Source organism: Molossus molossus, unplaced genomic scaffold (assembly GCF_014108415.1).
Source record: "Molossus molossus isolate mMolMol1 unplaced genomic scaffold, mMolMol1.p scaffold_m16_p_6, whole genome shotgun sequence".
Taxonomy (NCBI): Eukaryota; Metazoa; Chordata; class Mammalia; order Chiroptera; family Molossidae; genus Molossus; species Molossus molossus.
The window spans coordinates 3,892,038-3,904,486 of NW_023425399.1; the positions used below are offsets into that span (position 1 = coordinate 3,892,038).

Below are 12,449 nucleotides of genomic sequence, written 5' to 3' on the forward strand. Positions count from 1 at the left end.
GGGGGAGCAGCTGCATCAGCGACTTCCCTTGTAGGGAGCAGGGCAGTTGGCCCGGTGCTCTTCCCCCCACCCTTCCGACCCCAGCCTGGGGCCCTCCCACAAAGCTGCCCCCTGGATTCCAGCTCCTCCCTCCAAACGCAAGCGTTGGGAAGCTTTGCCTTCCAGAACAGAAACAATCTCTAGGGGAGAGGGGGCACCCCCTTCCCGGAAGAGGCAGGGGCCTGCGAATTTCCTCATGGGAAGGGTTTGGGGACACTGTCGGTAGAAAGAAAGAACGTGTTTTCCAGCCGCTTTTTACTTATATTGATGTTTCTTCGCGGCGGCAAGAGAGACTACTGGATACTATGGGGGGAGGGGCGCTAACTGGCCCCAAAGCGCCCGGGGTGAAGGCGCTGCTCCTGGCTCGCTAGTCGCTCCACAAAGTCCTGAGCACAGTCGTCCGACCCCAGAGCCTCTCCACAAACTTGGGAGTCCTAATTGAACACAGCGGGTCTCCCTTTCAAACCCGGCGAGTGGGGGCAGGTAGACCAGCCCGGGGCAGTGGGGGCGGAACCGGCTGGGGCGCGAACGGCCGCCCCCTGCGCCGGAGAGGGGGCAGCAGGTGCAAGCGGCGGCCGAAGGCGCCCCGGGCGGCTGGGCGTGCGCCTGCCGTTTGCTTCGGCGCCCGGGGCCAAGGTAAGTGCAGGCTGGGGTGCGCGCCCGGCCGCGGGGCCACTTACGAAGCCGTAGCCGCGAGACTTGCCCGTCTGGCGGTCGGTGATGACCACGGCCTCCTCGATGTCTCCGAAGCCCTCGAAGTACTTCCTGAGCGAGGCGTCGGTGGTGTGGTAGGGCAGGCCGCCCACGAAGATCTTGGTGAACGTGGTGTCCTTCTGCGAGCCGTGCATGGCGCCGGGGGCGGCCGGGGGCCGCGGGAAGCCCGCGCTCGGGGCGCACGGCGCGGGCTGCAGCAGCATGGGGGGCGCCCCGCGGCCTACGGACCCCGGCCACGCGGGGATGCGCTCATGGGCGGCGGCGGGGAGCGAGCTGGGCAGCAGGGGGGCCTCCGGGCCCGTCCACTCGCGGGCTGCTGCCGCCGTGCACGCCGCGCTAAGCTGCGCTGCGCTCCTGCCGGCGCTGCGGGCACTCTGCGCCCGGGCGCCTGCCCCGGGGCTTTGTAGCCGGCTCCGCCCCCAGACAGCCTCCGGCCCGCCCCTGCCCAGCCCCTGGCGCGCGGGGGCCGCCGGGAAGCGTAGTCCGGGCCCCGCCTCGCCGCGCCCAGCGCGCCGCGGGAGGCCTCGAGGGGGGGTGCGCCGCCCGAGCCTCCGCATCCGGACGTTTCCCGCGGCCCTACTGCGTGCCCGCGGCGATCCAGGCGCCGTTCTCGTGGAGCGCGGAATCTAATGAATCAGATATAAGCGATGATTAGATCACGTTTATCGGGCAATATTTATTCCAGGGCCACTAGGGTCCAGCGACGTGTATTAACGGTGAAATAACTTGCTTTATCTCTAGATGTAATTCGTTCGATGACTATTAATCAGGGTGTGGGGGCTTCGGGGGTGCACAGAACACACTCTCGCCCCCCCCCCCCAGAGCGTCTATGAATGAGACAAACAATTCAACAAGTGAGTGTACAACATGTAATCCAGAAAGAGAAATCAGGGTGCTGCCCTTCAGGACAGGCCCAAGTGGTCTCGGGAGCCCCCCAGAGGTGACCGGGCTGCGCTGGGCTGGGGAGGTAGTTCTAGCTTCGTTAAATGTCGTTCCCAAGCACTCCTGCTGTCAGGGATGCCTCCATCTGTGTGGACCGCCCTGGGAGGGGAGCCAGCAGGGCTGTCCACCTGCCCATTGTTCCGTCCCCAGCCACAGAACCAGGCCCATCTGCGGCCCTCTGAAGGTCACACCTGGCAGGAGCAGCTACAGATTTTCAGAGTTCCAAGCTATTAGGAATTTCACGTCTGAGAGGAGAGCACCGAGTGTCCAGCCACGTGACTGCCCTCAGGTGGCCTGGCACCAACTTCCCCCACCAGTGGGTCACATCATGGTCCCAGGCCGGCTCTGGGGGCCTCAGACGCTCGGCATGCCCATGCACACCACTGAGACGCCTGTGCGGTCGTGGACTCTAAGTGGGGTCCCAGTCCTATGACTCCTCTCTGTACAGGGGGACACAGGCTGGGCCTGCACACACACCAGAGGCACCAGGTGGGTGGAGAAGGACAGACAGACAGGGGAAGTGTTCACTACTCACTCAGGCTGTTTGACCCCAGGTCCAGACAAACCTGTCTGAAGCCGCTGGACTCCCTAACCCCAAGATTCACCCCGAAGCCACTGAAGTCTCATCCCTCCTTCCCCAAGCTCCCGGCCCTAGCCCCCTTACCCCAGCATGGAACCCCAAGCCTTCAAAGAACCTCAATTCATTCCCGCCTTCTCTTGTCACTCACTGTCCCTCCAGCTCAACTTGCCAGGCACAGACCTGACTACAGGCCTTAACCACGTCCCCCGGCAAAGCAGAGCCCCCGGGAAACACTCGTTGAGCGAATGCAGGATGGCATGACGGAGGTGAGCGACCCTCTGGGCACTTGGGTTAAAGTGGGACCTAGCTCTCTTCCTCCCTGGCTGCTTGAAGATTGGCCACCATCGTCAGCAACACAGTAACTATGGGGACCGGGAAGTTCAGGACCCACAGACGACTTCAGCGGACACCAAAGGTCACTGATGTCCTTCACCCAGGGAAGGCAACAGTACCTAAGACAGAAATTCGGGGCAACTAGCCAAAAGGTACAATAAGCCCATACCAGCCCCCACCTTTGTGTTTGGATTCAGAACCCATTTCGGTAGTGGCTTTGGGACTCCTTGCATTACACCAAGACAAATGAACCCAAACACAGCCTCGCCCGCAGGAGAGCAGGAAGACCTCAAGAAAACAGAGAAAGGAACCCAAGAACAGAAGGGAGACATTCAGGGGGCTGCAAGGGGCCGCTGTTGGTGCTGGCAGAGGAAAGAAAAACAAAAGGAGTAAAGATTCTTTAGCGACTTTATCTGTGAAGACTGGGCAGATTTTTCATCCGAGGGTTAATAAACTAAGAACTTTCCAAAATAGAATAAAGTAAGACCTACACGTGTTGCGCCAGGGAAGGCGGCCACTGCTCAGCCACGTGATCGTCTGCAAGCTGGGTTCTTTCGCGGGGCCTCAGTGTCCCCTTTTGTGCCACACAGGTCCTGACACCCTTGGCCAGGAGGGGCTGGGGCAGGATCGGCGGCGCCCTGGGCACACGCGGGAGGGGGCGGGGCGGGCGGCGGCGGCTCGGGAACTACAAATCCCAGCGCCGCCCGCGCGGGCCCCGCCTCCCCCTCCCCCAGCGGAGCGGCAGCGCCGGGAGATGCGCCCCCGGGTTGCGCGGCTGCAGGCGGGCGGGCGTCTGCGGAGCACGTGCAGGCGCCGGGGGGTCCGGAGGGGTCCGGAGGGGTCGGGGAGGCTCCGGGCTCCGGGTGGCCGCCCAAGGCCGGGCCACAGAGTCAGAAAAGCGGGGAGCGTGGGCTCGGGCGTGCTGCTGGTCCACCCCGGGGCGCGCGCGCGGGCGGGCTCGCCGCGTGCACCTCGCCTTTGCCCCGCCCGCAGGCAGGGGGGCGGGGGTGGGGGCAGCAGTGTCTTAAAAAACGGATGCCCAGGTATGGCTTCCCTCCCTCGTTCATCCCCTGGCCCCTTACGTTTCTGCATCGCCAATCTCCCCGACTGTAGGGGGGCCCCATGTGTCACCAACTTCTGCCCGAGAGTCATCTACCCAACTCATACTTAACGCAGGGGCCCGTCCCTGGCAGGCCAGGCGGGGTTCTGCAAGCGGGAAACACGTGCCTCCCGCTCCTCCTCGCAGCCAGCCTGCTTCTTGGGAGCAGGGAGCCGCGCAGTGAATATTATATGCGGGTGAAATTTGCAGGCGGTGGCTGAGAATGGAGTTAAGAGGGACCAAGAAGGGGACCAAGGGTGACAGGTATACATTAGCGTCAGGGAAGGCCTCTAGGAATTGGTGAGAGCCAAAGCCACGTGGGTGATGGGAACAGCCCAGGGGACAGAGAAGATGAAGGCGCGGAGGTGGAAGATGGAGCCACCAACGTTTATCGAATATTTTTTTAGTGCAGGTCATGTTTACGTGGTTAATCTTAACACGCCACTGATCAGTTGCCTTGGAGTACCTGTTTTGGACCAGGTCCTTGACTGGGTTACTTGCTTAGATTAGGTGATTTAACCACAAAACAGCCATTGTCATAGGTGGTACTGTTAGTCCAGTTTTAAGGGGGAGCGGACGGAGGCTCAGAGTGGCTTCCGCAAGGCTACGAAGAGTAGTAACGGGCTGCTCAATCCATGATCTCATTTTATCCTGCCCGTAGCCTTTAAGGAGGCCTTGTCTTCCCACTTTGAGGGCTGGGCTGGTAGGACCTCAGGTTAAGTGAAGTGAGACTTAAAAGGAAATCTGTTGGGCTTCTGGGAAAACTTCCACTTTTCTGCTAAAAGAATCAGTTGCAGCTGGTATTAGCCCTTCATCGTTCCTTCTGCTCTGAACATGGGTGGGATGTTTGGAGTTGTGGCAGCCATCTTGTGACCATGAGGCAAAGTCCAAGAGACTCAGACACCAGTCCTGATACCACTAAACCCAATGGACATTTAGCAACACCTGGAGACGTTTGTGGTTGTCAGGACTGGAGAGAAAGACTGCTTCTGACACCTGGGATGTAGAGGCCAGAGAAGCTGCTAAATATCCCACCGGGCACAGGATCTCCTCACCACAAAGAACTATCTGGCCCAAAATGTCAGCAATGCCGAGATTGAGAAACCTTATGCTAAATTAATGCCAACGACCATGCTCCTTGTTATGTAAGAAGAATAAACCCCTGATGAGTCCTCTTCCCACTCCCCTTAGTCCATGTGGCACTGTAGTTTGGGAGGTCAGCCTGGAGGTTGATCTTGGTCCCATCATGTATGACCTTGGGCTGCGGCTCCACCATCTAAAGCTCCAGCCCATTCATCACAAGGGGATGACCACGGTGCCTTCTGCCCTTGGGGGAGGGGAGGGGGTGGGAGCAGAGGGAAAGAGCACAGGTGTGGCAACTCAGGTTGAGCTGCTCTGGGTCGGTGCCCAGTGACCGCTGTTAGCGGACACACATGCTGCCTCTCGTCCGCTGACGACGGCGTCCCAAACTCCCAGCTGTGGGTGTGGCAGAGGGAACACACCCCGTTTCCCTGCCCGTTGTCCACACAGCTCACTAGGTGTCTGACACCGAGTCCCACCTCACAGGCTTTGTCACTGTCCCCACGGCGAGAGCTGGACTCAGGACCCTGCTCTGGAAGGTTGACCTTTGTCTGAGACAGTGCCTGGGGGTGTGTAAGCATTTGTCATGGGTCGAATTGTGTCTCCTAAGAGATGTGTCCAAGCCTTAACCCCTGGTACCCATGGATGTGACCTCATCTGGAAACAGTTTTTGTAATATAATCAATTTAAGAACTTATATTGGATTAGTAGGGGCCTAATCCAATGACTGTTGTCCTTATAAGGAGGCCACAGAGACACACAGGGAGAACGCTGTGTGACCACCGAGGCGGAGGTTGGAGTGATACAGCCACGGGCCAAGGAAGGCCATGCTCGGTGCACCACCAGGAGCCCGACAACGGCGGGCAGATTCTCCCTCCTCGTGTCCGCAGAGGGAGCACAGCCTTGCCGACACCTGGAGTTCGGGCTCCAGAACCGTGACAGAACCAGTTCCTGATGCCAAGCCCCCAGGCCATGGTCATTCGTTATTGGCTAACACTGTCGGAGGGAGAGCAGGACAGAGCCCTGGGCAGAGGGAGCCCTGCTCAGCTGGGAAAGGGGGGTCCAGCTAAGGATCCTTCCACTCTAAACATCCCCCACTTTACCTCCATTCCTGTCCTCCCCACCAGTCCCCACTGGGAAGAGAGCTGGAGCCCTCCTGGCTGTGTCCGGTCTCCTGCGTCAGGGCCCTTTGGCTCAGCCAGCAGCCAGGCTGGGACCCACCATCCCACCTGCATCTCTGAGCCACCATCTGGCCGCAGCCCCAGGACCAACTCAGATCTTCAGTTCTCAGCCGCCCTGTGTTTGGGTCCGCTGTCACCGCTGTCACCGTCTGGGTGCACCCAGGGCCTGACACTCAGACGCCCTCATGTCCCTGTCCGACCCCACTTCACACAGCTGTCTGCGTTTCCAGGACCTGTCTCCCCACGGGACGTCAGGACAGGGCGGGTGGGCGGCCGACGGCTTTGTTCGCGCGTGTTCCCAGTGCCTGGCCCACGGAAGCACTCAGTGGGTATGTGCTGAGTGAAGGAACAGACCCGTGAACAACACCTTCTGGAAGACGGACATTAGGGGCGCAAAGCCCACTTATCTCAACGGAGACGAGCAGTGTGGGGTTCCTGTGGCTTCAAGCCAGGACGGCCACCTCTTCATCTTACAGCCACGCTGCGGGGCGGGGCCTGTGGCCACCTGCACCCACTTCACCCACACCCCAGGCCGGAGGAGCCTCCATATCATCAGACATCAACATCGCCAACCGAAGAGGAAGCGCGAGAGACGCGGGCGGGCGGGCGGACTTGCCCACGGCAGGCAGCCGAGCCCAGGGCCGCCTCAGCTTCCTCTCTGCTCCTCGGCAGGGGGTGGAAGTCACGGTCCCCTCTGTGCAGGCAGCCCTGGGCCCGGCTGAGAGCCGCGGGCAGGCCGAGACCACACAGCCCGGAACTTGTGACCTGCACAGATCACACACGTGCTAGCGACAGCCTCTGGGGCCTCAGTTGCCCCAACTGTAAAATAGGCATAACGACAGTCACTTCCTCACAGGGCTTTGACGGGAGTGAAACTAGCGAGCACACAGAAAGTGCTGAGCGCGTCCTGTGTCGACGAGGAGCTGGGTAGTGCACAGCCCTGCGGTTTCCATGTTTCACCAGCACGTACCAGTTTCCAGCTTGCCCAGCCCGACAGCCCTCCCACACGTGCCCACACGTGCCCGGTCAGTATTCAGTGCTCCCTGCGGCCTGGGGCACAAAGCCCCAAATCCCTTTCTTCACGTTGCCCTCCTGCCTCCCCAAACCAGGGCTGAGGGTGCAGCTCTGTCACCCTTAGGAAGCAGCCAGTGCCGATACGGGACGTGAATTGTAAACGGCAGGTTCCGATCGGAAGGCTGCAGGCTCTTAGTTCTGGGTACGGCGCCGGCGCCGGGTGGCAGGTGGGCTGGGAAACCCCGTGGTGCAGCCGGAGTGCCCTCAGCCGGTACATGTGCGGCTAACACCTGGCTGAGAGAAGTCTGCAGCCCAACGCCTGTCCCTGCATCCAGGTGAGGGTGACCCCTGCTTCTCCTGCTGGGGTCTTCCCGGTGAGCGCTGGTTGGAGACGCTGGCCCAGCAGGTGCAGCCTGGTGGGTGAGTCGGATCACGTGTCCTGGGAGCCAGGGAGTATTTGTGAGGGGCCTGTGGGCACAGCGTGGACGTGCCGTCTGTCCCGAGGGCAGTGGGGTACCATGTCGTGCCTGGGGGCACTGGCTTAGCCAGCTCAGGCTGCTGTAACAAAGGGACCTAGCTGGGCAGCTTACACGACAGAAGCCAGAAGTCCGAGATTCAGGCGTCGGGAGGGTTGTTCTGGGGAGGCCTGTTCCCTTGGCTTGCGGGCGGCTGCCTTCTGTGTTCTCACGGGGTCTTGTCTCTGTGTCTGTGTCCTAAGCTTCTCCTATAAGGACACCGGTCATGTTGGTTTGGAGCCCGCCTGAGTGACCTCATTTAACTAATCGCCTATTTGAAGATCCTGTCTCCAAATACCAGCACATTCTGAGGCGCTGGGGTTCAGACAGCAACGTGTGAATTGGGGTGGGGGCACAATTCAGTCAGAACGAATTCCGATTCTGCTTTGCAGGCGGCTCTCGCTGTTGAACTGTGTCGGGCCTCCCACACTGGCCGCAGGGCCCTTATGCAAAGTCCTCTGATGTGGCCCGAGGCGTGGGTCCTGTTACAGGAAAGCCCAGCCGGTAAAGAGCCCTGACCTGGGACTCTCCGGCACCAGGAGCCACGATCTCAAGACAGTGGGAAGTACCGGTCATTAAGTAATTCTTTCTCAGAAGATACCAGCCTCCATTGCACTTTTGTTTCAGAAGCCAACCCTGGAGCCAGGAAGATCTCCGAACAAGGGAAATGATAGCAAATTTGGTGTAGAGGAGGCACCCGAGGTCAGGAGGGGCCAGGGCCGGACCTGCAGAGGAAGGCGGCCAGGCATGGCCAGAAGTCCAGGTCTGAATGAGGAAAAGCCAGCCTCTCCCAGACCCCAAGCAGCCCAGTGAAATCTGGCTGGGGCCAAGGCCCGTAACTCACCTGGCGTGACGGGGACACTGGGACAGGCCTTCGGGCCGCATCTCACACTTCTGCCTGGGGGCAGAGAAGAAAACACGGCACTGCCATGGCCGTGATGACCCCAAGGGCAGCGTGGACGTGGACCCCTGGGAGGCCGGTGATTGACAGTTTCTTCTTAGTGCTTTGTCCACTTCCTTACCCTGCCCCCTACCCTGCCCCACACCCATGGGGAGAACCTATAAGAACAAGAATGCATGCCAGTTATTTTTAAAGGGGCCTGCTTACTTCAAGCAAGTATGCGAGAGGTTTTTATTTATCTTGGAAATGGCCCTCACCTTTAAAATGAGACATTCACGCCCTGGCCGGTTTGGCTCAGCGGTTAGAGCATCGGCCTGCGGTCCGGAGAGACCCGGGTTCGGTTCCCGCTAAGGGCACGTACTTCAGTTGCAGTTTGTCCCCGACCCTGGTTGGTCGTGCGGTGGCAGCCACTCGATGTGTCCCTTTCACATCGATGTTTCTCTCTCTCTATCTCTTCCTCTCTCTCCCTCCCACTCTATCTGTACAAAAAATGGAAAAATGTCCTCGGGTGAGGATAAAAAAAAAATAAAATGAGACATTCACAACAGACTTACATACAACAGGCTATCGAATTATTTACTCTGCCTGTAACAACACCTCTTGGGATAAAGGCTCTTCAAAGCTGTAGCCACAGGGTTCTCCCGCCTTCTGCTGCCCGGTTCTGAGGCTGGGGGACCTCACTTGGCAGGAGGTCCTGTGAAGCTAGGACAGGCCGGCAGCCTCTGGCTGTCACCCCCTGGCACCCCTCCAGGACGTAGGGTGCGGGGGTTGGACTGCCTCTCTGTACACTGCGGCCAGGCCAGTTCTAGCAGGTGCTCTGGACCCGGGCCTGGGGGTACAGGGAAGGTGGCTCAAGAGCTCCGAAAACCTCGGGGGGGGGGGGAGGGACAGAGAGAGGAAATTAGCTTCAAAATATAAAAATAAGTCCAACCCCAGCGTCTTACAAGGGTCAGTGTCACTGAATGTCTGCAGATGCGACGCTGGACCTCGCTGGTATTCCATCACATTTGAAAACAATCTGTCACTTCTTCTGAGAAATCCCCTAGTATTTAAGGTGACCGTTAAGAAATCATTGCCAAGTGTCAAGATTGCCAAATAATTTCAGAAATAAAATGTAAAAAAAGGTGCCGTGAGAGAATGTGCATTTAAGGCGGGATGGGGGTGCACGTCAGTGTTTGGTGTGACGAGTGGGGGAACCTCCAAAGGTCAGGGGGGCAGGGCAGCAGAGTCCCAGGGCGGCTCCTGGTCTGGTGGTCGCCAGGAGTACAGAAGTACCGGCAGGTGAAATGAATTTGATTGTCCAAAATACAGTCGGCCCTCGTTGATCGCGGTTAATCAGACTCTACCGCGATAAATGAACGTCCGCGAGGTAGGATTCTTTATTTCATGTGCTACACTGTATTTGAAAAACCTGCGATCGAAGCGCAGAGTGGCGAGGGACGACTGTACCACCATTTCCACATGCAAGCGACATGAAAAAGGAGGTATCGATGCTTCTTTTTGTACCAAGTCTTTGAAATCTGTTGCGCACTTTACATTTATTTGCATCTCAATTCCCACTAGTAGCGGGTAGGCCTAGAGCTTCCAAGTTACTAAAACTTGGCTCAAAATAGCCCTGGGTGTCACCAATACCCATCGAGGGTGGAGATTTGGGTTTCCTTCCCAAGCCAGGGCGGGAGTCATGCTAAAGGGTGCACAGAGCCCCCTGTACCACAGGCAACCGGGCCTCAAGGTCCCATAAGGAAACCAACAGGGACATTAAATTCTTACGTAGAAAAATCAGGACTCTGGCCTCTGAAAAATTGTTGCTTCTGGCGTTCTCTGAGGAAGCCATTCATTTTTCTAAAGATGAAAGTGTTGAATATTCTTCTCACAGGACGGGTGATCCCTCGATTCCACTCTCCAGGTGTCCTGTTACAACAGCAAACGGGGAGCCACACTCATTTTCCCTAGTCCACCTCGTCTGGGGGTGAATACAGAACCGGCCCCGTCCGTGGCGTTGGGGTCGCGGGCGCCATCTGCTGGCTGCACCGAACCACAGCACGCTCCTGGGGAATCCTCTTGGGATGCGGCGCCCCCAGGGGGTCCTCACAGGGACCGCGGCCTCATGGCGGTGACCCTGGCACCCTCTCCTCCAGGGCCCTGCGGATGGGGTCAGGCAGGCAGGGTTCAGCAGGCCCCCAGTGGAGGGGCTCAGCGGCGTGCACACAGGCGCCTTGTTTCGGGCAGGGTCCAGTGTCTGCCCCCGAACACAGGGCTGGCCGTGCACCTTGCTGTGGACGCCTGAATTCCCAGACAGCCCGTTTCAGCGTCGTCCCAGCACTCGCCCACCCCGCCACTGGCGTCCACACTCAGTAACCGAGAAAGCGGTGTCACCAAGGGAGACAGCCTGGGAAAACCAGACGAACAAGCCCAGTGAAAGCCGTCTGTGAACTGCACGATCCAGGTGCTACGTGTACGTCCACTGTAAACTTTCTCGTCTCTTCTGTGTGTTTGAGAATTCGCAGAGTGGTGTGGGGGGAGGGGCAGGAATGTGGGGAACTCGACATGTCTTCGTGAGGTTTGTGACTATTTTTTAACTGGGAGCACAGTACATTTTTAATGGCAGAGTGATGACGTTTATTAAGTCAAGATCACACTTGCATCCTTTTGAACTAGATGCCATCAGATTTAGTGCAACCTCCGCCCACCGCGCCGGCAGGGACGGGAGCTTTACGCTGGAGAGTGCAAGACCCCCGTGCCTTTTAGGAAATGGAAAACAAGTACCTTAAGTTGAACAATTTCAACAAATACTTCCTGGTGCATCGGTAGCAAACACATGGCATCTTTCATGCTCCTGGTGGACAAGCAGCACCCTCATGCCTGGCTCCAGGCGGCCCCAAGTCCAGCGCTGGATTTAGGCAAATGTTCCCCATTTGCCAGTTACAAAAGCTATCCCCTTGGTCATGTGGCAAGGCCCAGGCTTGGAAAAGGGCACTCAAGAAGCTCGTGGTGCAGACGCTATCTCGTGGCCATTCTCAACCTTGGCTTGTGCTGAACATCGACGCTGTGGCTCAACTAAAGCTGTAGATCTGTTCCCACTTCCCACGAAAGCTGGTCCCTGAGCTACCCAGGCTCGGCTCCCTCACCACCGCCTTTTCGGCCTCTGTCTCCCGGTCCCTGCTCGTCATAAAGCCACAGGGCCGATTCAGAAAAGGAGAAAAAGAGATATGAGAGATTAACTTGAAAATTCAGTTTTTCTAGTGCACATGCCTTTTTCTCTCTCAAAAAATAATGTTTCAGGCTAAGACAAAGCCAGAGTTAATGGGTCTGAATTCGTTTGCGCTCCAAGTACAAAGAATTCAAACCACCAGGTGCAGGCAGTCTCGTCCAGTGGGAATTTTATTGGCATTGCTTTTCACGAGTAGGCACACACACCTTACAGACGATATCGATTCCACACTCGGCAAGTTAGTTTACACACCAGCCTCGGACAGTAAAGCATAAGAAGCATTTGGGGGTCACGGTAGAAATACAACACACTCCAAAGTCAAACAGCAAGATGAATTTCATTTGATACTTACCAATCAGGAATTATAAACGACACAAGATAAAAAGCAGCACCCCAAAGCCATCACTCCGGGGGCGAGTAAAGAGCACTTCCCATGCAGGGGCTGGGGCTCACTGGAAGGCCACACACCGCCCGCTCGGGCCTGCCCAGAGCGGCCTGTCCCTCAGCACAGGGACGTCCCCGCTGTCTCCAGGACAGCTGCCCAGCAGAGCGGAGCGGCACTGCGGATGCTAACGGCGGGCACGAAAGGACGAGAAAAGCACACGCCCACTCTGCCCGCCCATGCCTGGAGAGGCTGCCGCAGACACTCCACGTGGTAGAGTCCCCCACAGCCGGTTCCCACCTGTCCTACGCTGCAAGATCCTTGCATTTCCCAAAGGGCGTCGAAGTCACACATCAAAACCCAACGATGATGGTGAACAGAAGATCACTTCGGAGTGACTGGGCGGGCGGGCCAGGGGGGAGATGGACAAAGGGAGCTTAGTAGGCAATCTTTAAAAT

The 12,449-nt window shown here is 58.1% G+C and overlaps 1 protein-coding gene across 6 annotated transcripts in view; it reads right to left on the reverse strand.

The window, feature by feature from the left end:
• Positions 1-956, reverse strand: part of RBM38 (RNA binding motif protein 38) — a 52,105-nt gene extending 51,149 nt beyond the window's left edge. For all 6 annotated transcript variants that reach the window (XM_036244899.1, XM_036244902.1, XM_036244900.1 and 3 more), the window contains exon 1: positions 720-956. In XM_036244899.1, coding sequence (XP_036100792.1) covers positions 720-956 — 237 coding nt within the window. The remainder of the gene's footprint in view (positions 1-719) is intronic.
• Between the last annotated feature and the right edge of the window lie 11,493 nt (positions 957-12,449).